The sequence below is a fragment of the Myotis lucifugus genome, unplaced genomic scaffold, assembly GCF_000147115.1.
Source record: "Myotis lucifugus unplaced genomic scaffold, Myoluc2.0 scaffold_1297, whole genome shotgun sequence".
In the NCBI taxonomy this organism is placed as follows: domain Eukaryota; kingdom Metazoa; phylum Chordata; class Mammalia; order Chiroptera; family Vespertilionidae; genus Myotis; species Myotis lucifugus.
Genome location: NW_005872345.1, coordinates 4,520 through 30,634, shown reverse-complemented (window position 1 = coordinate 30,634; position 26,115 = coordinate 4,520). Strand labels below are relative to the sequence as shown.

At 55.8% G+C, this 26,115-nt stretch overlaps 3 protein-coding genes across 8 annotated transcripts in view; 2 read left to right on the top strand and 1 right to left on the bottom strand.

The window, feature by feature from the left end:
- The window catches only part of RIPOR2 (RHO family interacting cell polarization regulator 2), a 30,694-nt gene extending 17,563 nt beyond the window's left edge, over positions 1-13,131 (top strand). The window contains exons 14-24 of the mRNA XM_023748346.1: positions 34-201; positions 288-464; positions 2,660-2,838; positions 4,267-4,435; positions 5,098-5,233; positions 6,702-6,863; positions 7,639-7,797; positions 8,262-8,464; positions 9,266-9,349; positions 10,256-10,346; positions 11,482-13,131. Coding sequence (XP_023604114.1) covers positions 34-201; positions 288-464; positions 2,660-2,838; positions 4,267-4,435; positions 5,098-5,233; positions 6,702-6,863; positions 7,639-7,797; positions 8,262-8,464; positions 9,266-9,349; positions 10,256-10,346; positions 11,482-11,582 — 1,629 coding nt within the window. The 3' untranslated portion in view covers positions 11,583-13,131. The remainder of the gene's footprint in view (positions 1-33; positions 202-287; positions 465-2,659; positions 2,839-4,266; positions 4,436-5,097; positions 5,234-6,701; positions 6,864-7,638; positions 7,798-8,261; positions 8,465-9,265; positions 9,350-10,255; positions 10,347-11,481) is intronic.
- A 365-nt stretch (positions 13,132-13,496) lies between these two features.
- On the top strand, positions 13,497-15,771 carry CUNH6orf229 (chromosome unknown C6orf229 homolog). Its single transcript, XM_006107608.3, has 2 exons — positions 13,497-13,976; positions 15,322-15,771. The coding sequence occupies exons 1-2, from the start codon at positions 13,712-13,714 to the stop codon at positions 15,744-15,746; spliced, it is 690 nt and encodes a 229-aa protein (XP_006107670.1). The 5' UTR covers positions 13,497-13,711; the 3' UTR covers positions 15,747-15,771.
- Positions 15,772-17,190: 1,419 nt separating this feature from the next.
- GMNN (geminin, DNA replication inhibitor) lies at positions 17,191-25,347 on the bottom strand. Of its 6 annotated transcripts, none has more exons than XM_014449627.2 (7): positions 25,200-25,347; positions 23,818-23,875; positions 21,688-21,760; positions 20,449-20,596; positions 18,802-18,884; positions 18,428-18,538; positions 17,191-17,566 (listed from the first exon to the last, which is right to left on the bottom strand). In XM_014449627.2, exons 2-7 carry the CDS (start codon positions 23,829-23,831, stop codon positions 17,420-17,422), a joined length of 576 nt encoding a protein of 191 aa, XP_014305113.1. In that variant the 5' UTR covers positions 23,832-23,875; positions 25,200-25,347; the 3' UTR covers positions 17,191-17,419. The 6 variants fall into 6 exon arrangements, with proteins under 6 accessions (XP_014305113.1, XP_014305112.1, XP_023604117.1 ...); XM_014449626.2 differs by having other exon boundaries at positions 21,688-21,765; positions 25,200-25,345; XM_023748349.1 differs by lacking the exon at positions 25,200-25,347 and adding an exon at positions 24,288-24,654.
- Positions 25,348-26,115: the final 768 nt, after the last annotated feature.

Sequence of the window (26,115 nt, the reverse complement as noted above, 5' to 3'; positions counted from 1 at the left end):
GAGCACCGAGGACTCCGGCTCCGTGTCCTCCAGAGCTCCTCAGGAGGCGGCCCGGGGCCACGCCGACCCCGGAGAAGTACGCGGAGGGGCTCCCCAGAACCGAGGCCCGCCCGGCGCCCCCAGGCCTTCGGTGTTCGCCTGTTCCTGGAGAGGACCGTGCGCAGCGCTGCTGCGGAAGTCGGAGAAGCCTCGGAGCTGAATGCCCGTGGAGCTGGACGCCTTCAAGGGCAACGTCACGAAGCAGCTGATCAGAGGCTGACCTCGGCCGAGGCGCCGGCCCCCACGAGATGCTGCTGTTCGAGGAGCCGGTGATCCGCGGTGAGGTGGACAGCGGTCGGCCCTTCCTGTCGGTAGCTTGGTGGTCGCGTTCACTGACTGTTCCTCGCGCTGTAGCCCAACAAAGAGAGTACCAGGAGTTCCAGCAGCTGAGCCAGGAGGTCATGCACCTAGACAATGTCCTCAAAGTAAGTGCCCGAGCGGGGACCCCGGGTCGGGGGGCGAGAGAGGGGGCTGAGCGGCGTTCCGTCTATGGCAGCATGTCTTCATCTTCCATCCTGTCCCATCACAGAGCTCTACACAATGGCTCTTTATTTTTTAAAATATGTTTTTATTGATTTCAGAGAGGAAGGAAGAGGGAGAGAGAGATAGAACCATCAGTGATGCTGCCCGCCCTAGCCAGTGTGGCTCAGTGGGTAGACCTGCAGACTGAAGGTTCGATTCTGGTCAAGGGCACGTACCTTGATTGCAGGCTCCACGGCCCGGGCCCTGGTCAGGGCTTATGCAGGAGGCAACCAATCGATGTGCTTCTCTCACATCGACATTTCTCTCCGTCTTTCCCTCCCTCTTCCACTCTCTCTAAAAATCAATGGAAAAATATCCTTGGGTGAGGATTTAAAAAAGTAATTAAAAAATAAAAATAAAAATAAAGAATAAACACACCCGTATTGTACACGATCACGCTCTGCAGATGCCAAGCGTAGGAAAGGAGAACCAGGAAGTGGTGCCTCAGAGGTGAGGGCTGGGGCGAGGGCTTTGCGCCCACTGGCCGGCGTTCCGGCAGCGGCTGGACGTGGCTCTCTCTCTTTCCCCTTCACGTTCCCAGGATGCATAGCACCTTGAGGATGAGAGACTAAATGATGCCGCCCCTCGGACGGAGATCCCGAGGGCGACTGAGCAGCTCTGATGCATGAGCACCTGTGCTGGGTGGCCTCCTGGGCGTAGAGACAGCCCCCACCAGGCCCTTCCGCCTGTGTCCCGAAGTCGGCACGAGGACCTTAGTTCTGCCACCTTGCAGGACTTGCCCCGTTCCACCCACCCCAGCGAACCCTTGACTATTGGGAAGTACCTCTCTCCACCTCCATGCCTGTAGCAATGGGCGTTATTCTGTGTGTGATGTCTGCGAGTCTGTCCAGTGCCGTAGGATTCTCTGAGCCACAGGTCTGCCCCCCGTGACTCCGGGCCACAGGCCGGGTCAGGGAGGTGACGGAGCAAGGTCCTTCCAAGGCTGAGCTGGGAGGAAGCAGCGCTGCTGCCTCTCATGGTGCCCACCATTCATGTCTCCTCGATGCAAAGGAAAATGATGTGCTGTGAATGTAGATGAGCTTTTAAGGCCACTTTCCCAGGACGCGTGGGATAGTGAAGGGCACCTCGCTCTGTTTCTGGGGGCCGTCCTGTTCATCCTTCAGAGCAGGGGCCTCGCTAGCAGCTCCCATCTTGAGGAGACGAGGCCTCGTGGAGTTAGAGGCTGCTCCTGTCCCACCCTGGACCCACCTCTCCCTCCATGTCTCCTGGGTCATATTTTACTTGGGGTTGAGCTCCAGGCAGAGGGACATGGCAGCTCTGATTCCCAAGGCTTTTAGGTTGTAATAGATGTTTTTTAACTTTCTTTTAACACGTTAAGCACCATGTCAGTCACCGGTGACTGACACTACACTTTCCGTTTGGACCTCGTCAGTCTCCGGCCGCCAGCATATCGGTGAAATCAGATATCGCGGGCTAAACGGAAAGGAAGACAACACAGGCTTGGCACTTAACATGTTAAAATATATTTTTACTGATTTCAGAGAGGAAGGGAGAGAGAGAGAGAGAAACATCAATGATGAGAGAGAATCATTGATTGGCTGCCTCCTGCATGTCCCACACTAGGGATCGAGCTCTCAACCCCGGGCATGTGTCCTAACCAGGAATTGAACCATGACCTCCGGGCTCATAGGTCAACGCTCAGCTGCTGAGCCACGCGGGGATGTTTTTGAACTTTTTATTATAAAAATTTCCAATAGCAGTAGAGCAAATAGATAACGGACCCTCCCCTCCCCCCCCCCGACCCCCACCCCCCACCCCCAGCTTCCACGTGCTCCTCTCCCGGCCAATGTCCTCGTCCCGTCTTCGAGCTGCTTGCTTCCCTCTGCATTAGTTTGGAGCAAGTTCCAGAGATTGTGCCACTTGATTCATGGTTGTTCTTTTTTTAATATGAATATGTTAAATGCGTTTGTTTTTAATGCCAATAAAATACAATAAAACAAAAGCTTGAAACAAAGACAGTGTCACCTGTTCCTATTGGTCAGAGCGGGTGCTGGGTCCCATCCCCTCGGGGACGCTGGCTGTGTCCCCCCTGTCGGGGTCGTGGGGGACGCTGATGTGCCGGTGCCCTGCCTTGCAGTGTAAGCCGCCCGGAAGCCGCAGCACGCCCTCCAGCCTGAGCCTGACGGTGGAGAGCGCCCTGGAGAGCTTCGACTTCCTGAACACCTCTGACTTCGACGAGGAGGAGGACGTGGACGAGGGTGGCCCTGTGGGAGGTGCCGACTCGGTGTTTTCAGACACGGAGACTGAGAAGAACGGGTGAGCCTCGCCGGCGTGTGACTCTCCCACCTCCCTGCGCTGTGCCTGGCGGCCCCTCCGTCCCTCCCTCCTCCGCCCCCTGCAGCCCGGGGGTCTCTCGGGAGAAAGCTCCTCGGTGCAGCATCACAGCCAGGTGTCAGCCGGGCACCCAGGGCCACAGGGCACACGGGCACCCAGGGCCCAACCGAGCGTTTTGTCCTTTGAGGCAAAGTGCCCAGAGCAGCACCCCAACACCTGTGAGCTCTGGTGCCCCATCTATTTACACCACGGGGATGGAGAGCCTGAGACAGGAAGCCGGGAGCTGGGCTGTCGCTGGCCAGGTGTGCGAACCTGGGACGCTGGTTGTCTCTGCCAGTCCTTGTGCCCCCCCCCCCCAGCACCCAGGTTCTTTCTGGAATAAAATAGACGCGACAGACTGATTTTTCCATGCGAGTGCCCATCACCATGTCACTGGGCAGCTCTGCCTTGGGCTTTTTGTTTTGTGTTTAAATATGTTTTTATTGATTCTTAGAGAGGAAGGGAGAGGGAGAGAGAGATGGAAACACCAATGATGAGAGAGAATCATGGATCGGCTGCCTCCTGCAGGCCCCACACTGGGGATCGAGCCTGCAACCTGGGCCTGTGCCCTGACCTGGAATTGAACCGTGACCTCCTGGCTTATAGGTGGACACAACCACTGAGCCACCCGGCCGGGCCGTGGGGCATAAACAAAGCCGGGGAGGCAGAAGGAGGCGGGACCTCCCGCGGGACCAATGCCCCTTAGCTTTTGTCCCGAGTGGAGGTCCGGTCTCTTGTTGGCAGAGTTGCTGCCTCTTTGCTTCAGGAAGGGACTGACGAGGTCAGGAAACTGGCTCCGCAGGTTCGTTCCGAGCACGGTTTAATCCGGGACCCTGGGCGGGTCCCCCATCACGAGTGTCGCCTGGGCGGGTTTCTGAGACTCGGTGAGGCTGCTGGCGAGCGGTTCTCTGTGCCGAGCGCCGGGAAGCGGTTTTTCTGCCTGGCCTTTTACATCAGGCACATCGGCGACAGGCTGACTTGAGATGTGTTTGCAAGGTAGCTCGAGCCCTGGCCGGTTTTCTCAGTGGATAGAGCATCGACCTGCGAACCCCAGGGTCCCGGGTTCGATTCTGGTCAAGAGCACGTCCCTCGGTTGCAGGCTCCTCCCGGGCCCTGGTTGGGGCCGTGCAGGAGGCAACCAGTCGATGTGTTTCTCTCACATCAGTGTTTCTCTCTGTCTTTCTCTCTTTCTTCCACTCTCCCTAAAAATCAATGGAAAAATATCCCCGGGTGAGGATTAGAAAAAGAAGAAAGGCAGCTCGGGTTTTCCGGGCCGTGGGTAGGAGCCCTCGGGGACCTGAGGGGAGTTGACCTGTGGTTCCCACATGGAAAGAAATGGCTCCCCTGTCGCTCACCTTCCTGCTTCAACAGCTACAGGTCAGTTCACCCGGAGGCCAGGGCGCACCTCAGCGAGGCGCTGACGGAAGACACGGGCGTGGGCACCAGCGTGGCCGGCAGCCCCCTCCCGCTGACCACGGGGAGCGAGAGCCTGGACATCGCCATCGTCAGGCACCTCCAGCAGTGCACCCAGCTCGTGCAGGTACGGCCGGACGGCGCGGTTAGGCCCCGGCGGTTCGTGGACCAGAGAGCGAGCGCTGCTGCTGCTTTTTTTAAAATATATATATTTTTATTGATTTCAGAGAGGAAGGGAGAGGGAGAGAGAGAGAGAGAAACATCAATGATGAGAGACAGTCCCCACACTGGGAATGGAGCCCACAACCCGGGCCTGTGCCCTGACAGGGAATCAAACCCTGACCTCCCGGTTCATAGGCGGATGCTCAGCCACGGAGCCACGCCGGCCGGGTGAGATAGCTTGGTTATAATTGTGACTATTAGACACCATGCTGCTAATTTCAGCTTGAAAACAAGGAAATAGATCCAGGCTGAGAAAAACCACCAGGCTTATAAAATGCATCTTTTGGGGCGTACACACCACGTGCAGCCTGAATGCGCCCTCCCCGTGGAGAGGGCTCACTGATTTCCAGTGGCCTCGCCGCTGCCCCTGAGAGAGTTCCAGAATGTGTGTGGGCGGGGGGCAGCGAGAAGCCACGGGCGCCTGTCTGGTTTCAGCACTGAACCCAGGAGCATCAGCGCCCGGGACAGGGCGCCACGGAGTCGGCCACGTCCCCAGCGGGCGCAGGACGCGCGGTCGGGAAGGGCGCTGGGCCCCACCCTGAGACAACGCTCTTGTTTCCTCCTCAGCAAATCGTCTTCTCCAGCAAAACCCCCTTCGTGGCGAGAAATCTCCTGGGGAAGCTTTCCGGGCAAATCCGCGTGATGGAGAAGCTCGCCGCCCTCAGTGACGAGCACATAGGGAACATCGGTTCCGTCCTGGAAGGTGCGGCCCTGCCTGGGAGTCCACGCTGACCCCCCTCTGCCCCTCCCCCCTCTTCACCCCTCCTCTGCTCCCCCCTCTTCACCCCTCCTCCCCTCCCTGCTCTTCACCCCTCCTCCCCTCCCCCCTCTTCACCTCTCCTCCGCTGTGGCTGGACAGGCAGCAGCAGAGCACTCAGAGCAGGGGCTGCCCCACAGCTGTGGGGTCTCACTAGCGCCCCCTTCAGCTTCGGAGTCAGAGTGCACCCTGCTTCTGCACCCGGCTTCTGCTGGGGCCTCCTTCATAGGCAGGCACTAGGGTGCAGGCACGGGTGTGCAGACAGACACAGGTGTGCAGACATGGGTGTGCACACACAGGTGTACAGACAGACCCAGGTGTGCAGACAGACACAGGTGTGCAGACAGACCCAGGTGTGCAGACAGACCCAGGTGTGCAGACAGGCACAGGTGTGCAGACACGGGTGTACAGACAGACACAGGTGTGCAGACATACACAGGTGTGCAGACAGACGCAGGTGTGCAGACAGACGCAGGTGTGCAGACATGGGTGTACAGACAGACCCAGGTGTGCAGACATACACAGGTGTGCAGACAGACGCAGGTGTGCAGACAGACGCAGGTGTGCAGACAGACGCAGGTGTGCAGACCCAGGTGTGCAGACAGCACCGTGTCACCCCTGGCGTGGTTCCCCGTGGGAATGTGAGATGCGGATTGTCCTCACACTGAATTGGCTGAGACAGCCCCACTGTGGCCCAGGGTCAAATGCAAGGTGCCCCCAAACCTACAGGGAGCCAAACCTTAGGGAGAACCTAAGGCCTTCGTGAGGGTCCCTGGGTCAGAGTTTTAGGTGGGGAACTTGACCCGGGAAAGATGCCTTAGAACGTGTGTGGTCTCTCTCTCTCTCTCTCTCTCTCTCTCTCTCTCTCACACACACACACACACACACACACACACACGGAATGTATTTTTTCCATTGATTTTTAGAGAGAGTGGGAGGGAGGGGGGAGGGCGGGAAGAGGAGGGAGGTGAGAGGACTGGGTTTCTATCCCCGAAAGCAAAGGGCTCTGCTTCCTGCCGGCTGCAGGGGCCCCTCAGCAGGACGGCTGTGTCGTGTGGCCATCAGCCGACGAGCGTCTTTAGGAAATAGTAATAACAGGCCGGTGGGGGCCCAGCCGGCGTGGCTCCGTGGTGAGCGTGGACCTAGGAACCAGGAGGTCAGGGTTCGATTCCAATCAGGGCACAGGCCTGGGTTGTGGGCTCATCCCCAGTAGACGGTGTGCAGAGGCAGCCGATCCATGGTTCTCTCTCATCACTGATGTTCCCATCTCTCTCTCCCTCTCCCTTCCTCTCTGAAATCAATAAAAATATATTTTAAAAAATAATTTTTTAAAAAGTGGGTGGTGGCCAAGCCTACCCCCCCCTCCCCCGCCCGGTCCCGCGCCCGGCCTCACAGCGTCCTTCCTTCCTTCCAGCCATCCCCGAGTTCCACCAGCAGCCGTCCCTGCTGTCCTTCTGGACCGAGTGCTGCGGCCCGGCGGGCGTGTACCACAGCTCGGCCGACCGGGTGGTCCAGCAGCTGGAGGCCAGCTTCGCTGGCGCCGTCAACGCAGACTACCCGGGCCTGGCAGACCCAGGTGGGCACCGTGGGGGGCGGTCTGTCCCAGGGTCCCCACTCCTCCGCCCGCCGCCACCCTGGACGCCAGGCCTCCCTCAGTGAGACCTAAGAAACCAGACGGAGCACGCACTGACTCAGAACAGCGCAGGGACCTAGGGAAGCCCTGCCTTCCCATGTCGCTGGGTGGGCATCTCCCAACCCCGATGTCGGCGGGTGTGGCGACCCCTTGGGAAAACGGGCGGTTCTACCCACACTCAGTAAACCCCTCCCCCGGGAGCCAGCACCCCGCTCAGGAAGAGATCAAGAGAAATACACGCTCACGAAGGAGGGACGTGCACACGGAGTTGGCAGCAGCTCAAATGCCCCTGAATCAGAGCCCAGATGCTGTCATCTGTCCGCACCCTCGGGGGCTGGGAGGCGATTTTAAGAAGAATGAGTTTTGGGTACAGGCTCCGTTTTGCATGAATCTCGGCTCTTTTGATGAGTGAAAGGAGTCAGCTCCTAACGTGCTCACCGCGTCATCCATTGCAGTGAAGTTGGGGCGCAGGCTGAGCTGACTTGTAGGCAGGGAAGGGGCTCACGGTGACCTCGTGGGGCACAGCTGTGACCTGTACTGTGATCTAAACGGCCCTTGGGCAGGTGTGTAGACGGCACCGGTCGCCTGCTGTGCCTGGGGTTAGTCCACTGGCGGACTTCGCTCTGTCCTGCTCCACAGTGAGAAAACGAGTGAGTGAATGAATGAATGAATGAACGAGTCTCCTAACGGCTGCCTTGTGTCTTCTCTTCCCCAACAGTGTTTCGGACGCTGGTGGCCCAGATCCTGGACCGGCCAGAGCCACTGCTGCCCCCCAGCCTGGCCTCCGAGGTGGTCACCGTCTTCCAGTTTCACGGCTACTTCTCCGGCCCCGGGGTTGGCGGCCTGGAGGGCCACGTGCGCCAGCTGGCGGGACAAGGTGGGCTGCTCCAGGTCATGGGTGGTGGAGGGACACGGAGTGGCCTTCTTTTTTATATGTTATTGCTTTCAGAGCGGGAGGGAGAGGGAGAGAGACAGAAACTGCAATGATGAGAGAGTCATGGATCGGCTGCCACACTGGGGATGGAGCCCGCAACCCGGGCCTGTGCCCTGACCGGGAATCCAACCCTGACCTCCTGGTTCACAAGTCAACGCTCAACCCCTGAGCCCGCCGGCCAGACTACTGTGTATTTTTTCATTTGCCGGTTTAGTTCATCCGACAGTTAATTCCGTGGCCATTATGGGCTGGAGACCACGCCCGCTCTCCTCCCAAGCGCCTCATTGGCCTTGACAGTCACAGCACTGATGGGCCCTGTCCTCGGAGCGGAAGCCCCTCTGTCACGCACTGGTCTGCCCGGGGTTGCGCCTGCTCGCTGAGCGCCTTCCTCTGCGTTTCCTCCCCAGTCTCCATGGTGCGGAGCCTGCAGTCGCTGCGGGACGAGAAGCTGCGCCAGGCGGTCAGCGGCCTGGCCCCCAGCAGCCTCCCGGCCCAGCAGGAGGTGCTCCGAACCCTGGCTCTGCTCTTAACCGGGGCCGACCGCGGCGTCAGCCAGGCCGTGAGGCTGTACCTGGAGGCGGCCGCCGGGAACCAGCCTTTCAGGGAGAAGGTAGGCTGCGGAGCCCTGGCCGAGCCCCACGCTGCTTCCTTCTGTCACCTGCTGTTTCCTTCTATAGGAAGAATGTGTATCGTCTTTAAAAGTATTCGTTACTGATTTCAGAGAGGAAGGGAGAGGGAGAGCGAGAGAAACATCAATGATGAGAGAGAATCATGGATACATTCTCCTATACACCCCACAACCCAGGCCTGTGCCCTGACCAGGAATCGAACCGTGACCTCCTGGTTCATAGGTCGGTGCTCAACCACTGAGCCACGGGTCAGGCAAGAATTTGTATCTTGGATTGGTTGGAGCATCATCCTGTACACCCAAAGGTTTTGGGTTTGACTCCGAGTTGGGGTGTGTATAGGAGGCAACCAATCGATGCTTCTCTCTCTCTCTCTCTCTCCCCCTTCCTCCCTCTCCCTCCGTCCCCCGCCTCTCTCCCTCTCCCTCCCTTCCTCTCTCAAAGCATAAGCATCCCCTCTGGTGAGCGCCCTGTAGGTTTCCTGTGAAATAGCACGGTTCCTTCTAACTAGCCCGAGCGCCTCTGCGGGGCCCCACGTCCCCCGAAAGCTGGGCTCATGGCCGTGCGTCTTCCAGCTTCATCCTCCCAGAGCCGCTGGCCTGGCCCGGCATACGGGATCCACATAGTGGATAGGAAATGTAGAACGACAGCTCCTTTAGCAACATGACTTTTCATGGGCTCCTGGCTCAGAAGGCAATGCAGAGCGAATGGTTTAGCTGTGGTCCGTGTCAGGCAGTAACGGAGAGGACCCTAAAACCAGGTGTTCATTGCCCTCCTCCCGCCAGGCCCTGCTCTACTACTGTGAGGCCCTGACTGCCCGCGACCTGCAGCTGCAGAAGGCGGCGTGCCTGGCTCTGCAGAGCCTGCAGGTGAGGCCCGCGGGACTGAGCCCTGAGCAGGGACAGCTTCCTGCGTGTGTGTGTGTGTGTGTGTGTCTGTCTGTCTGTCTGTGGTGCAGGACTGAGCCGTGTGAGTGTGTCTGTCTGTCTGTCTGTCTGTGGTGCAGGACTGAGCTGTGTGTGCGTGTACATGTGTGTGCATGTGCATGTGCATTGCGCGCGCGTGTGCAGGCCCGTTAGCGGCATTGCTGGTCTCCTCTGCCCTGTTTGTTGCTTGGAGTCCTTTTTTCTCTTCTTGCAACATAACAAAATGTGACGTTTCAGACCCTCCTGCTCAGTCCTGGAAAAGTGTCTCTGATCCCCGAAGAGAGAGGCTGTGATGACGCACTAATGCGCGTTGTGTCCAAAACACCAGCAGGGCCCCGTGCGCTGTGCGCAGCACTGCACCTCAGGGAGCCCGTGGGTCCAGCCGCCCCGTGACGGCTTCCCCGGGGCAGCTCGGCCTTCACCGGTTGGCGGGGGGGGGGGGGGGGGGGGGCGGGGGGCGGCCTCCTGGGAGCCACACGGGATGAAAAGCACTGACTCCCCAGCGCCAACGGGCTCACCTTCCAGTCGCCAAGATGTAGTCACAAACAGTGAGACTGGTCAGTCTGAGGGGAGGACGAGAGGGCAGCCCAGCCGCCCTCCACTGCGGTCCCCGTGCTCGTAAGACAATTCAAATGTCTATGAATAATATAAACAATAAACCACAATAAAATACAACGAGCCCTCAGGGCTCCTGCCGCTGGAGACCTGGCTCCATCCGGGCGTTCACCCCGCCCGTGGGGTGGTGCCCAGGAGCCGGGACCTGCTCCCCACATGCAGCTGGGCGGCCCGGGTAGGACAGCCCGGCCCCGGACAGATGTCAGCTCACGCTGTGCGCGGCCCTCCCCGCAGGCCACAGAGAGCATCAAGATGCTGGTGACCCTGTGCCAGTCGGACGCGGAGGAGCTCAGAAACGTGGCCTCCGAAACCCTCCTGTCCCTGGGTGAGTGTGTGCACGGGGCTGCGTGCTTTTGGGTCTTCACAGAGCTGTCGGGGGAGGTTCCCTGTGCGCCGTGTAGCGAGTCCCCCCATGGCTGCCTGCTCACACACACGCTCACACACGCTCACACACGCTCACAATATTCACACACACACACACGCACACTCTCACAATACACACACATATACTCACACACACAATGCACGTGCACACACACGTACACACATGTACACACACACATACATGTACACACACACACACACACTCATACACACCCAGCATGAGGGCTCCTCAGTCTCCATGTCTCTCCGGCTCCTGTCCTGACCCCCTGGATGTGGAGGGTGAGGGCTGGGAGCCTTCGGGATGGCTCCTCAGTCTGGGCAGGATTTCGGATTAAGAACCTGGAAGTCACACCGTAGTGGCAGGAGCTGGGGTCTGGGCTCCTGCCTCCTGCAGGCCCCTCACTGGGGACTGAGCCCACAACCCAGGCATGTGCCCTGACCGGGAATTGAACCCTGACCTCCTAGTTCAGAGCTCGCCAGCCGGGCCTTCACAATAAAGCCCAGGTCAAGCACAGCTGACTCTGTCCTTCTTAGTCTCTGTGTTAAATGGACGGAAGCTTCTCACCTTCACTTTCCCACTTGCTGGTAAAATTTTTAAATGAAAAATGGAACAAAATAGTCAAGTAATTGACACACGTTGGCCATTCGGGGCGCGCCTGCTAACAGCCTGAGCCCGTGGTGGGCGGTGGGCGCGTCACCACGTTGACACGGTCACTTGGCTGGCGTTTGGAAGCCTGAGTGTGACTCTATGAAGGACCGTGTAGGCGCCAGCACAGACGTGTAGAGGTAAAAGCCATGTGGACGTGGCAGGCTCCAGGGGCCGTGACGCCGCGTGGAGGCCGCGCCCGCCTGCAGCAGATTCCCCGGGCGTTGCGGGAATAAACCTGCTTAGTGACCTCACGGACGGCACGTGCCCCAGACCTCTCTGCCTCCCACCTGCCCGCTTCCCGGCTCTGGCCTCCCCTCCAAAGAGAGAAACAGTACCATTCACAAGAGAGGTGACTTTTCCTTACCTGACGTGGTGACAGCGGGAGCGTTGAGCTGACGCTGGTACCGTTTCTCGCGTTCCCATCCAGGGGAAGACGGGCGGCTGGCCTACGAGCAGCTGGACAAGTTCCCCCGGGACTGCGCCCACGTCGGAGGCCGTCACGGGACCGAGGTGGCCACGGCCTTTTAATGACCCAACAGCTGTCGTCACAGATGGCCCCGGGGTCCCGGAGGCGCCGCGATGTCGCCGGGAACCTCCCGCGGTGTAGACAGAACTCGATCGGGTCCCGGCGCCCGGCGCCCAGCGCGAGCTGTGCCCGCTACGAGAGGGCTGTGTGCAGTGTACGAGGTCAGTCCCAGCGCCGACCACGGGCAGCGCCGAGTCAACAGAGCCCGCCGTCTGACACGTGCGGGATTTCCAAACAGCCATCTTCGTACTTTCCCAGAAGTTCTATGAGCTCGGGGCCGTCCTGTGAGACGCGGGTAAATGTCGTGCAGCTTGCAGTCCCCTCCGTCCGTCCTATTCTCGGGGTTGAGGGTCCCCACCCCCCACCCCCACCAGCCACCTAACTTTACCTTCAGTGAAAAGCACAAAAAGAACTGCTCCCAATAAAAGTTTGCCTGGGAGTTTGCACTGTAAGAGCGCAATGTTGTTACACGTCACGTGTCACTGCGCCGCCTGTTCCTCTTCCTCCTGAGAATTCCCGAAGCGTGCTTCCACGGTGGCAAGAAGATGGGGAGGTGACCAGGAGCAGACGGCCTTAGGAGATCACCCCCCTACTCCTTAAACACAAAGGCACGCATTGCGTCCGCTTTTATTTGTGAACAAACAAGAGCCATTTTTTTTATGATCTTTTTCTATAGAGGTACTTGGCCGCTAAGACCAATCCAAACCCAAAGCCATGGCTTCAGAAAAGCTGGGCGCTCCCTGAGGCACGAGCGCGCACAGGTTGGAGGGACATTGAAAAGGGGTCCTTGCTTCCGTGACAACCCCAGGAGGTCAGGATGAAGGCTGCCCCCTGGGGTGGTGACTGCCCCCTGCTGGGACCCCTTGGCCAAATAGAACAGCAGCCGCCCTCACCGCTCCCACCAGGGCAGCAAACCCAGTCGCTAAAGTCCACGCCCGCTCAGGAGCTCCTGGTACATAACGGGGCTCCCTCCTAGGCGTATACGGGGCGGGATATGCCAAGTTATCTAATAGGTGTGAGTGTCGCTTGAACTGTACTCCAGATGTGTTTGTATAAAATGCCAGTGAGGTGTCATTTTAAATATCTACACGTCAGCAGACCTTTACAGCAGCTCTTAGTTCAACTTAAACGGTGTCTGCCGGGTTTCCCGGCAAAGAGTCCTTGGGACTGTGAAGTTACAGTGTGTATATATATATCTATTTGTATATTTATAAATATTATATATATGCCTATGTCCTTCCTTTGAAAAGTTCCTTGTACAGTCTATAGTTAGGATAGCCTGCGTAAGCTGCAGTCCCTGTGAAATGGTGGAGAGGATTTTTTTTTTTATAGAAAACTCAAATCCCAAATGTTACCAAGTGTTTTGTTGGTTGTGGTGTGTGTTTTTTAAAAGAATTTTGAATATTGCATGAGCAACGGACTCCAGGTCTTTTGTATTCACATCTGCATTTTGTTCTGGTTGAGGGGGTGCGTTGTTTTGTGGCATTTGTATCCGTCACTGTTCCCATCCTGGACGTTCAAATAAAAGTTATTTTTGAATCTCTGGTCTCAGGCCCAGAGTCCACTGTATTTTTTCACATGCCCTCGCGAGTCGGTACATACCCACGACACCTCGTTCCCCACTGGAATTTGTTCTGATCTTGACATTCCTTCATCCATAATTAGGGATAGTAATATTTGCTTCTTGGATATTTTAAATATATGTTTATTGATTTCAGAGAGGAAGGGAATGGGAGTGAGAGATAGAAACATCAATGATGAGAGAGAATCATGGATCGGCTGCCTCCTGCACGCCCCCCACTGGGGATCGAGCCTGCAACCCGGGCATGTGCCCCGGCCGGGAATCCAACTGTGAACTCGTGGTTCACAGGCCAACATGCAGCCACAGAGCCACGCCGGCCAGCACTCCTTGGGCATTTTATGAAGCTACTTGGAGAAAAAAGACTCTGAGCTCCTGGAGGGTAAGAAGCATCATCCTTCATCTGCGTTCTCAGCCCAAACCCCAGGCAGCACCCTCTGCTCCCCAGCCCGTGTCGTCCAGGAGACTGTTGCTAGGTGATGCGTTCCAGAGTTCTGAACTATTGTGGCCGCTGGCGCGCAGTGGACCGGGAGCCCCCGGCCTGTCCACACAATGGCCACGGCCTATGTTCCTTCTGTGCAGTACGAGTGTCCGGTTTATCAGTATGTTGTGCGGCTGGGCCAGTGCCTCCGGAGGTTCTGGAATGTCTATATTATGGGCTTCTTCATTGAGGAGGAGGAAGAACATATCCCCCCAAGCCAGATTTTTTTTCATAAAGGAAAAATCGTGGCACTTGGCCAGACGTTGAGGAACAAATCCCTGGCCATCGAGGAGCGGGCCCAGGCCGCCTACAGGATCGGACTGCTGGCCTTCACAGGTACGACCCTCCAGGGCTGCGTCCGTTTCACACCCCGTTTGCTGGTTATAACACTAAGGGTCTTCACGGGGCTCGTCCTAAAACTCCAGCAACACTTCCTTTGCCTAAATTATCAGTTTTCTGTCTTTGTACCACCAAAGACATTACTGATTCTTTTCTCCTTAAGGATCTGGTTTTTTGGTTAATTTATTTGGTACAAAGGATTCTTTTTTTAAAATGTATTTTTATTGATTTCAGAGGGGAAGGGAGAGAGAGAGAGAGAGAGAGAGAGAGAGACATCAATGATGAGAGAGAATCATGGATCGGCTGCCTCCTGCACACCCCACTCTGGGGATCAAGCCTGCAACCCAGGCATGTGCCCCGACTGGGAATGGAACTGTGACCTTCTGGTTCATAGGTCACTGCTCAACCACTGAGCCACGCCGGCTGGGCTCAGCTAAAACTTTAACATTGACGAGAACATTCTTGGGATGTAAGAGAAATGTACGTCAGGTGGGAAGTCCAGGCTGGAATCCGGCCAGCGATGAGGCTGCTCCTCGCGCCTCACCTCTAACAAGCTCCCTGGGCGCCTCCCGGCTCCTCCCTTCTTGGCGTTTGAGATTGGAATGAGGAAGAGCTGGGGGTCAGGAGGAGGACCAGGTGGTGCAGGACCAGGTGGGGTCAGGGGGCAGAGCCAGGACAAGCTTGGATGGCCTCGCTGGTCCCAGGCCTGCAAGAGCTGGGCTGGAAGGGGGTTGGAATGGGAGGGAAGGGCAGAGCGGCGGGCGGCTAGCTTGTGAGAAACCTCTCCGACCACCAGCCCCAGCTTTGCAGCTCAGCCTTCTGGGGTTCTCATTGCTGCTCTACTGCGCTCCTGTTTTTTCTTTTTTAACCCTCACCGGAGGACATTTTTCCATTGGTTTTTAGAGAGAGTGGAAGGGAGAGAGGAGACACAGAGAGAAACATCGATGGGTTGCCTTTGCACATGCTCCAACCAGGGCTAGGGATCGAGCCTGCAACCTAGGTACATGCCCTTGACTGGAATCGAACCCGGGACCCTTCAGCCCCCAGGCCTGAGGACGGGGACCTCGGCAGGCAGGGACCTCCCAGGGCCCAAGTTCCCGAGCACACACGTTCGGTACATGCCCTTGACTGGACTCGAACCCAGGACCCTTCAGCCCCTAGGCCTGAGGACGGGGACCTCGGCAGGCAGGGACCTCCCAGGGCCCAAGTTCCCGAGCACACACGTTCCCAGGCCCGAGCGTCCGTATGTGGCAACAAGAATAGGCCCAGCTGAGCCGCCCCGCCCGCCCCTGGCCACCAGGCCTGCCGGGTGCTCCTGGAAACCCAGGTGCTTGTCTTCCAGGAGGACCCACGGCCGCGAAGTTTGCGGCCGAGCACATGAAAGAAGTGGCGCACTTGCTGCAGAGCGGCCAGGCAGCCCCCGAGGCGAGGATCCTGCTGCTCCAGAGCGTGGCCTGCTGGTGCTACTTGAACCCCATCACCCAGAGGAGGGCCAAGTTCCTGCAGCTCGTCCCCATTCTCATGGCGATTTTTGGGAACGCCCCCGAGTCCAGCCAGACGGACGTCAACAACACCCTCCAGGTGAAGTTCTGGGCGTGCTACACCCTGTCCGTCATGACCTGCAACAACCTGTCCTACATGGAGGAGCTGAGGGAGCACTCCAAGTTCAAGTACCAACTGCAGGCGCTGGCGCAGAAGGACTGGGCGGGCTGGCCCGAGAACTTCGCTGAGGTGCTCTACTTCCTCATCGGTTTCCACAGGCACTGACGCCTCTCCCTCCGGGCCCGGCCGTCGGCACCGCCAGAGGGCTCTGGAACACAGATCCCTCCGGGCCCGGCTGTTGGCACCGCAGGAGGGCCCTGGAACACAGAAATAAATGATCAAAGCCCATACGTCCCTCCCTGGCTCAGTGGATAGAGCGCCAGCCTGTAGACTGAAGGGTCCTGGGGTTCGATTCTCGGTCAGGGCACATGCCCGGGTTGTAGGGTCGTGGGCTCGATCCCCAGTACAGGGCGTACAGGAGGCAGACGATCCATGAATCTCTCATCATTGATGTCTTTCTCTCTGAAATCAGTAAGAATATATTTTAAAATGACCTCCTGCAGATGAAGGTAATAAAATGGGAATTTTGGGAAGATGCCAGGGGCATTGGTGAGATTCATGGGGTGTTAGATACTAAGCCAAGGCACCCAGAAAAGCCAAACCCACCACGGTGCTGGACACGGGTGCCCCTCCCCTTCTGTCTCCGCCAGCCCCGTGTCCTGGCTGAGGTGGTTCTTTGGCTGCCAGAACATGAGCTTCTGGCACATCAGATGGCCCTGCTTGCGACATTTGGTAGCTAACTGAAAACTAGATTCATCATCTGAAGGAAAGTCTTCCAAATTCTCTGGATCGACTCAGTTTCCAGGCGACAAAGACCTTGCCTAAGTGACCCTTTGATGCACGACATGGCTCCGTTGCCCCTTACAGACGCCGTGCGCCTCAGAGAACACGCTGTCCCAAGGCCGTGTACTCGGCACACCGTGCTCCCATGTCCTTGTCTTCCTGAAGAACGGACTTATGGGAAACTCCTCATTCATTTCACCTGGCTCTGACTTCTTATGCCTTCATATTGTATGTTTTTTAAAAAATACCTATGTTTTTATTGATTTTTTAGAGAGAGGAAGGGAGATAGAGATGGAAACATTCATGGGAAACATTGATCAGCTGCCTCCTGCACGCCCCACACTGGGGATTGAGCCTGCAACCCGGGCATGTGCCCTGACCCAGAATCTAACCGTGACCTCCTGGTTCATAGGTTGACGCTCAATCCGAGCCACACTGACCAAGCCTATACGGATGCTCTGTGCTGTATCTAATGTAACGCGAATAGTTTCAGAACCCTCAGCTATTCCTGCATCTCGTCACTGGGCGTGCACCTGGTCACCATCCCCATCGGCGGGACAGACGCATAAGCTCCTGACACCACTCCTCACGGCCTTTACCAAAACCCTCAGGAGGAGCGGGGGTCGGGGAGCCTGGAAATCAACAGTCCGACCCTGAGCCGGGGGCAACCAGCTGGGGAGTCAAACCTCCACCATTTCCTCTTTAGGGGGACAAATTCATTTTCTCCTCGTTTCCTCCCAGACAACAGAGGGGTAGGGAGAAAATGATATAAAACCAGAGAAATGGACAAATTTTACTCTTGGACTTCGTTTTTCCAAGAAACACATATGCTCACTAGGAAACGAAGTTTATTTATCATGTACACAAGTTGTGTCTGACATCTGAGAAAACGTTATTTACATAAAACACCATAGATTAAAACACACCGTATTTGTATTTTAACACGATAGGGTCCCAGGGCTCAAACAGAACGTCTGCTTCACAGCTATTTGCTCTGCCACCAAGAACCGTCGTGGCGGTACCTGGGGCATGTCTTTTCTGAGTCTCTGCGCAGCTCACGCGCCGGGCCGGGCGTCCGTGGAGGAAGACACGGCTGCCCTCGCCGGGAACTCCGCCTCAGGATCCTCGCCCGCCTCCTCCTCAGAATCAGATCCCTCGCTGTCCGGCGATTCGAAGCTCTCCAGAGCGTCTCCTTTCAGCCGCTTTTAAAGAATGAGCCAAGTGTTTATTATAAAAACTTTAAAACCCAAGCCCATGATCTGACTGCGGTACGTGACCCTCGGTGTTGTAACGAGGTCACACTCACAACCCAGGCCTGTCCGTCTCCCCGCGCTGGATCACACCGCAGCCAAGTCACGTGGCTGGCGGACCTGCTCCCTTCTAAGGCACTGGCTCTTCAATGAGCGAGCCCTCCTCTAAGGCAGGGAGGCCGGCCCCGCGCTCCCAGCCCGCCGGGGACCACACTCCGCAGCCAAGGCGGCCATGACAGCATCGCCAGGTGAGAACCTCAAATGTTAACGTCTGTCCCGGCCCGAACGTGCAAGCAATTCAGTACAAAAAGTGTTTCATTTGGAAATCTCCCATCCCATCAGCAAGATGCCTTTTTGTAAACAACATTAAGTTTTAAAACTTAGGTTTTAGGCTAAGCCTGGTAACGGAACAGTCACGAGGTCAATCCTTACAAACAGGCTACTTCCCAATTTTAAACAAAGTCCGAGGGGCCCTACCCTTCCCGGTGCACCGAGGAGCAGCTATGAACACAGGAAGGTCACGCTGGCACGAACGTTAAATGTAAACTGGCTAAGACGCATCGGCTGTGAAAGAGAAGACTTTTCCCTACTTTCTCAGCGGAGACACCTCTCAGCGTCCATCTACTGTCACTCGTTCTCATGACAACCTAGAGCAGGGCCGGCGACCCCGCTTTATGGCTGAGGACAGCGAAGACCCCACAGCACCAATTCGCTGCTTACTCACCACCTTCACGTCCCAGGTGGGGAGCTAGGACCCCGGAGTCCGAGTCCAGAGCCCACAGGGTCCTCGCGCTCGGCTTGGCGGACACTCACCTCCAGGACCTCGGCCATGTACTGCACGTGCTCCGCCACCGCCGCCAGCTCCCGGTTCTCCCTCTGCAGGCGGGCGATCTCACTGGTCTTCTGCTCGATGTCTCTGTGGAGCTGTGGTGGGGGCAGCTCAGCGTTCGCCTCCCGCCGCACCCCCCGCCGGCCTCCCCGGTGCGCTGACACATCGGCACGGTCCCGGCGGGGGCCATCGTGGCGCCCACCGTTTAGGCTTCTTTGGGTCAAATAATTCTAACAGCCGCCTCATTCAACGTTTCTTAGGCCCAAATGAAAGCCCGTTCACACTGCTCCAGCCAAGTTCGCTAAGCAGTGAGGGGAATATTAAAATGCAGACGGCACCAGTTCTCCTCAGCGCTCACCTTCTCGTTTTCCTTCAGCGCTTCATAGAGAGCCTTCCGCCGCTGCTCCGCCACTTCCTTCCAGTACTGGGAGGACGGGTTTTCTAAAAAACCAATGTTTTACATGAAACTCTGAAAGCCACTCCTGTTCCAGCTGCGGTGACATCCCCAGCATCCTCCTTTCTATTTAAAAAGCAATTTGCAAGCTTACTCAGCACCGCCCACATCACCTGGCACTACCCCTTTCCTAAACCTGAAGTTAGAAACCAAGTCAGCTTTGTTCCATTTTATTTCCCCGACATTTTAGGGATTCTGACACATCCCACTGAGGATCTGTAGAGAGCTGTGTGCTCAGGTGACGTCGACTGACATTTGTCATCTATGTGGTGACATCAGCAATATGGCACAGTCGTTTCTGTATGTGACTGTAGTGTTTTTGTCACCAAATCTTAGCCAAGTCAGTATGAGTGTCACAAGCCCTACGGTTCACCCCACAGCAGTACTGGAGAGAGAGCTGCTGTACTTCTCTGCAGCCACCGTTTCCTGACTTGTCTGATAAAACCCTACAGCCTACTATCCCTTTCCTTGCTGTCCTCCTGGCAACTCAGAATGAGCCCAACGGACTCCATGACCTTGAGTAAGTCAATTAACTTCTCTAAGTCTCCAATTTTTCATCAATAACAACATCAATGACCTCCATGATGCTTAAAAACCATTGCCAGCTTCCTCTTACGGTGCCGCCTGCCATTCCATTAAACACTTGCATTTAGCCCTGTCCGGTCTGGCTCAGTGGATAGAGCATCGACCTGCGGACTCAAGGGTCCCAGGTTCGATTCCGGTCAAGGGCATGTACCTTGGTTGTGGGCACATCTCCAATGAGGGGTGTGCAGGAGGCAGCTGATCGATGTTTCTCTCTCATCGATATTTCTAACTCTCTATCCCTCTCCCTACCTCTCTGTAAAAAAATCAATAAAATATATTAAAACACACACACACACACACACACACACACACAAAACTTGCATTTATTCCCGGCCCAGCGGCTCCCGTCCTCACTCCCTTGACTTCCGCCAGGCTCCTGCGGGCTCCCTCCCTACTTCATGTTCTCCCGGCACATTCACATTCCTTTCTTCAAACTCAGTCTCTAGACCAGGGGTGGGCAAACTTTTTGACTCGAGGGCCACAATGGGTTCTTAAACTGGACCGGAGGGCCGGAACAAAAGCATGGATGGAGTGTTTGTGTGAACTAATATAAATTCAAAGTAAACATCATTACGTAAAAGGGTACGGTCTTTTTTTTTTTTTATTCATTTCAAACGGGCCGGATCCGGCCCGCGGGCCGTAGTTTGCCCACGGCTGCTCTAGACACTTTTTCTCCCCGAAAAGACTACTTCTGTCTTGGCAACCCCATATCCAGTTGTCATGTTAATCACTATCCTTCCCTTTAATATTTCATCCATAACTGGATCTTACAAAACAGTAAGACTTGTCCACGTTTGGTGTTGGTATTTTTACAACCAAAGGAACGTGAGGGTATGGGAGCATCACAGTGAACTAGCAGTGTGCCCAGCCCTGGGGCCGTGGCAGAGTCCCCAACAGCAGGAGGTAACGGTGACCTGTACTCCAAGGACAGTGTCTGCGATAAGGGCTCTCACACTTGCCTCCTACCTGCAGCCATGAGGTCCAGTGCCTCCTGGGTAACTCCTCCCAGCTCCTTGCTCTCCCCGTGCTCCGGGACAGCAGGGACTCCAGAGCCGGAAGTCTTAGACGCCGACTGGTCACTGCGATGCTTCGGTTTGAACGAGCCTTTAACCAGCTGCCGTGGAAATCCACACGTCAATCTCATTTGTTTTTCTCTAATAAGCAAGAAAGCTGGGTGCCCCTGGGAACCAGCGCAAGCCCGGCTTCTGAAGGTGTGTGTTTAGAAGGAAGAATCACCAGGGTAAGCCATGCACTGCTAGAGTCCAGAGCAGCGGTTCTCAACCTGTGGGTCGCGACCCCTTTGGCGGTCGAATGACCCTTTCACAGGGGTCGCCTAAGACCATCCTGCATATCAGATATTTACATTACGATTCATAACAGTAGCAACATGACAGTTATGAAGTAGCAATGAATATAATTTTATGGTTGGGTCACAACATGAGGAACTGTATTGAAAGGGCCAGAAGGTTGAGAACCACTGGTGCAGAGAAAGAGGGAAAAGCAGGGAAGAGGAAGAGCCACTGGCGAAAGAAGAAATTACGGATCAAAAGAAAGAAACAAGTCAAAGATAATATAGAACCAAAATATAAATATGTAGACATTTTTGAAGAATATGAAATTTGTTAAGAAATTTTTTGAAAGCTCAGTGGTCTTATTATTTATGTGTTAAAAATGGAGCCGCATCTGTTTGTGTCTTTCTGACATCTTTGGATCTTCTTTAAAAAATCATACAGTTTAAAACTCCCCCAAAATGTAAAGGTCTGTTTTGGGAATTTTATTTGCAGCAACTGTTTGGAATTAGAGCTGGATCTAAGGCTAAACTGAAATTATTTTTATTGTTTAAATAATTCAGTTCCATACAAAGGCAGTATTTTTTACCTGTAAAACTCTAGACACTTTCAACAATGATTTCATCATTTACATACAGAAGTAAATGAAGGATCCACCATTTTATTCTCAAAATAGGCAGCATCCCCCTGTAGCTGACGTGTTCTATCATCTCAGTTCTACCAGTATTATACCAGCATCCTATTCATACCAACGTCAAACTTCCTCAATTGATCAGTTAAAACAAAAGCCACTTCTGTGGGGAATACACAATTGTTATTCTTAAACTCCTGCCCAATTTCAATGACTTGGGTATTTCTAACCAAGGAAACCTTGCAAATGGTTTTCATGCACAGGTTCTGGCCCCGTAACACATACCTCGTTCTCTCTGCCGACGAGGGGCCCGGCTGTGGACGGCTGGATCATCTTCAGGGTCCTCCTCGGGACAGGACTGCTCTAGAGTCAAGAGAATCCGTTATGGGTCCTGAGGGCGGCAGGGCCTGTGACTGCCTTAGCCTCCTACACTCACCAAAAAGGAACACAGACGGGACGGGCAGAAACAGGGTCACAGCTGTGAGTCCGCGAACCTGAGTTTGTTCTTGTGTTATCATTACTGAGTACTGAACTATTTTCTATATGAACAGCGGTAAACCTACGTTGGCCCCACCCTGAATTTGGTCCGCTAGGTAATTTTGCAATGCTAGGTACGAACAAGACATCGGCTTAACCAACTAGTAAACTTATTTCCCTAAAATTATAATAAAGTTTGAAGAAAGTCTAAGAATGCATCATATCACCCAAACTTAACACATTTATGGTAGAAACCCAGAAAACAGGTAAATTGGGGGAAAAAGAGTAATTGTTCACACTGCACAATACTTCTCCCCTAATCGATAGGATTTGTCTCAGGCTTCCTTGGGATCGTGACTGTCCCCGAACATCCCCACGTGTTCACCAGAGGAACAGAGTGTAAGAACATCCCTCACACAGCCACGGGCATGTAACAGGGCCCTGACCTGCCTGCCGGTGGGAGCAGTTCGCTTGGAGCCCGTCCATCAGGAGACAGCTGACCTGTCAGTGCCTGGGGCACTGTAATGACTGCAAAAGGCCCAGCAGTTGTTTGGGGGGAACATGGCCTTCCTGGTGATATGTAAATACCTTCCCGTACATTTCCTGATCTGAGAGCTCTCTCTAGTTTTGCAAAAAATCATTAGTTATTCTGCCACCGCGGGACAGCAAACAATGGTGGTGCTCAAACAAGGTCGGCGGAGGACACCGGAGCAGCGTGAGAACGGGCGCGGCACGGCGCACTCCAGGCGCGAGCTCACCTTTCCCACGGTCAAGTTTCCCTGCTGATCTCCCCATTGAACTGAAGAACCAATGCCAGCGACGGTGCGAACAAACACCACCCCAACATTTCAGATATAATTTAGATTAGTCCAGTCTCCAAATACTAGGAGAAACAAACACAACTCCGGAACCTGCACAGCAGGAGGGTTTATTTAAGTGCTTGCTACTAACAATGACCAAAAAGCCACAATTTACTGTCACACAAAAAGGCAATTCCCAAGACTTAACTTTCATAATGTAAGCTCTATAGCATCTTATCGTTTCCTTTATACGGGTTATGCATTGGAATGATAGACTCATTACAGCCAAAAAGGTTCTTATATATTATGGGTCTTAGTCTTTTTAGAGAACAACTTGAGATTCTGTGAACCTCTTTAAAAAAATCTTTTTTATTGATTTCAGAGAGGAAGGGAGAGGGAGAGACAGAAACATCAATGATGGCAGAGAATCACTGATCGGCTGCCTCCTGCACGCCCCCTACTGGGGATCTAGTCCACAACCTGGGCTTGTGCCCTTGACTGGAATCCAACCCAGGACCCTTCAGTCCACAGGCCGATGTTCTATCCACTGAGCCACACCAGCCAGGGCTCTGTAAACCTCTTTAAAAACACACACACCCACAAGAGCACACACACAAAATTTTGCATATAATTAGCAAGGAATCTATAGTAGAATGAAGCAATAATAAGCATCCTGTTTACAAAAAATCCTAAGGAATCTAATGAAAACTATCAGAACTAAACAAGTTCAGCAAGGTTGCGGGATTCAAGATCAAGGCACAAAAAATCAATAGTATTTCTCTATGGGAACAATGAGTACATGAAAATTTACCTAAGGAAACAACTCCATCTACAACAACATTAAAAATAAAATATTTAGGGGAAAAACTTAACGAAAGGCGTGTAAAACTCAATACTCGGAAAACTACAATGCACTGCTGAAAGAAACTAAGGACTTAACTAAACGGGAAGATCAGAAAATTTAATATTCAACCATAATTAATTCTTTAATGGTTCTCTACTGTTACTTTTCCTCTGGCCAAAAACTCAGTAATTTAAGATTTATGGAAACAACAGCCAGGTTAAACTTGGCTAAATTATGTCAAAACACTTCCACGCACTTGCTCTCCACCCAGACGCCAGCGATCCCGTCACATACCTGCACGCGCCCATGGGTGCCTTCCTGCTTCTGCTTCATATTGGGGTTCATTGTGCACCTGGGGAAGGACAAGCAGTCACCAACCGCAGAGGGAGGCCGCGGGGCGGGGCCTGCGCCTCCCCTGGGGCTGGGGGAGGGTCTTTTCTCAGCCCTGCCACTGACCCTACACATCTGTATTTTATATAAACACACCCAATAATTCTGGTTAGAAAAAGCTTGTTGCAAAAGGAAAAATATAAATGCACAGTCTAAACAAATGTACAAAACATGCCGGTGTCCTGGCTGAGGGACAGGGGGTATCCTGGCTGAGGGACAGGGGGTGTCCTAGCTGAGGGGCGGGGGGAAAGATCTGCGAAAGGCCACCAGGGAAGGCACAGCAGATCCGGGGTGCGCCCGCCTCCGTGCTGGAGAACAGCACCCCAACCTCGCCCTTTCCCAGGCGGACGGGCTGTGATGAACTCGGCTGTAACCTGGGAGCGGCTTAACGTCCGATCTGCGGAGAGGACGCCCTCACATTGTGGGACAGGTTTCCGCACCATCAGGAGCTGAGACGCCGGTAAGTACGGAGGCTAAGCCCCCACTGGACCGGACTGACCCACGTTTGGCCCCCGGCACGTGTCTGGGGACCGTCTGCCGAGTCGTGGCCATGCCTCTACTCCGTCCGGGGCGCCCACACTGGGACTGTATGACCCATCGCCCTGGGACCCCGCAGTCATCCAGGGAGTCACCAACGTCGTTTAGGAAAAAAAGTAAGTGATCGGAACAGAACTGAAAATACGCGAAAACGCGCGAGTGCATGGCCTGAGGGGAGCCGGTCCAGCTTCGGGAATGTGCTGGAGCTGGACGGCTGCGAGGTACCATGTGCCTTCGAGTCGCATTACAAATGCTGACAGCCACCGTTCCCCTGCACCTGCGCGGGGCACCGCGGTCTGCAGCCGGGCGTCCTGCACTCGCGCTCCAGTTCTTTTCAACTGAAGACACCAGCCCGGGCCTGGCTCCAAATGACAGGCTGACGCTCCGGGGAACCGGGGAACCGGTGTCACCAGCGCCAGTGCCGCTGCTTAACGAGGGGCCAGGATTCAGTGACCTTCCCCTCGAGCCCGGGGTGCGGACCCCACGCCCCTCGCCGGGACACCGCCAGTCCCTGGTCCCGGGGGCGGACGTCCCACTTCCCCACCAGCCAGCCAGGCGCGGGGCAAAATCAGGCGCCTCGCCGGCCACCCCGCCTCCTAACCCCGACCAGCAGGGGGCGCAGCGCTCCAACCGCGCGGGCCAGCCAATAGGGAGCGCGGACAGGGAGCGCGCCAAAATCGGCCCAGCCAATGGGGGGCCCGGCGGCTCACCGACTGCCCCGCCCCGTCCCCGTTCCAAAACTCACTCACCGCGACTCTGCGGACTCACGGGAGGACCGATGCCGGCGGGCGGGCAGCCCCCGCGTAAACCTCCTGCCACCGCTCACTCGTTGGAGGGAACTGTTCGGTCCTGGCCGCGCCGCGCCGCCCAGAACCCGGCCCGCTGCGCCGGCCCCACCTCCGCCCCACCGCTGACGCGCGCTGCTCCAAAAGCTCGCCAACTCCGCCCGAAGGTCACGTGACCTGGAAGAGGGGTGTGGCTTCCCGAATCCGGCCAATCGCCGCCCGCCTTGGCCCCGCCCCTGCCTGCGCCTGCGCGACGGTCGCGGCGGGTCTCTGCGCGAGGGCGTCGCTGCGTAGTCCCGTGTCCTGACCTCCGACCCCGCTCGCAGCGGGGAGAACCGCTTCCACTGCCGCCAGCACCGGAGGATGGCGAGCTGCGTGTGCAGCGCACGACTCCTCGTGGTCTGTGCGGCCCTGGCCCCGCGGCTCCCGAATGTGGGCAGAGCCTTCACATTCGGGATTTTTGCATTTTGACCCTTCGGGTTCAGGAGGCGCTCGGGTCCCACGTGGGTTCCCGCTGCCCTGCAACTCGGGGCGAGGAGACCTCCGCCCCGCGCGCGGCCAGCTTTCCTTATTGCCTCCCCAAGTCCTCACATCGTGGTCTTTGTGGGCGCGGTGCCCGGGCCCGCCTGCTGCAGGTGCCGCCGAAGCTGCGTCCCGCCTCTCAACGCGTCTTGTCCTCGGAGCGAGGGAAGGGCTCCCTCCGCGCGGCACCGCCCTGAGCCGGGCTCTCCCGTCGGTGCCCGCGACCCTGGCGCCCACGGCCGCCTCCTTCCCCGCCCCTCCCCGGACCTCTGGCGGCTGGAAATGCGCCAAGCACAGTCGGATGGCGCTGACTGTTTGAGGGGACGGTGGCACATGAAGTCTAAATCCGTAAAGGACT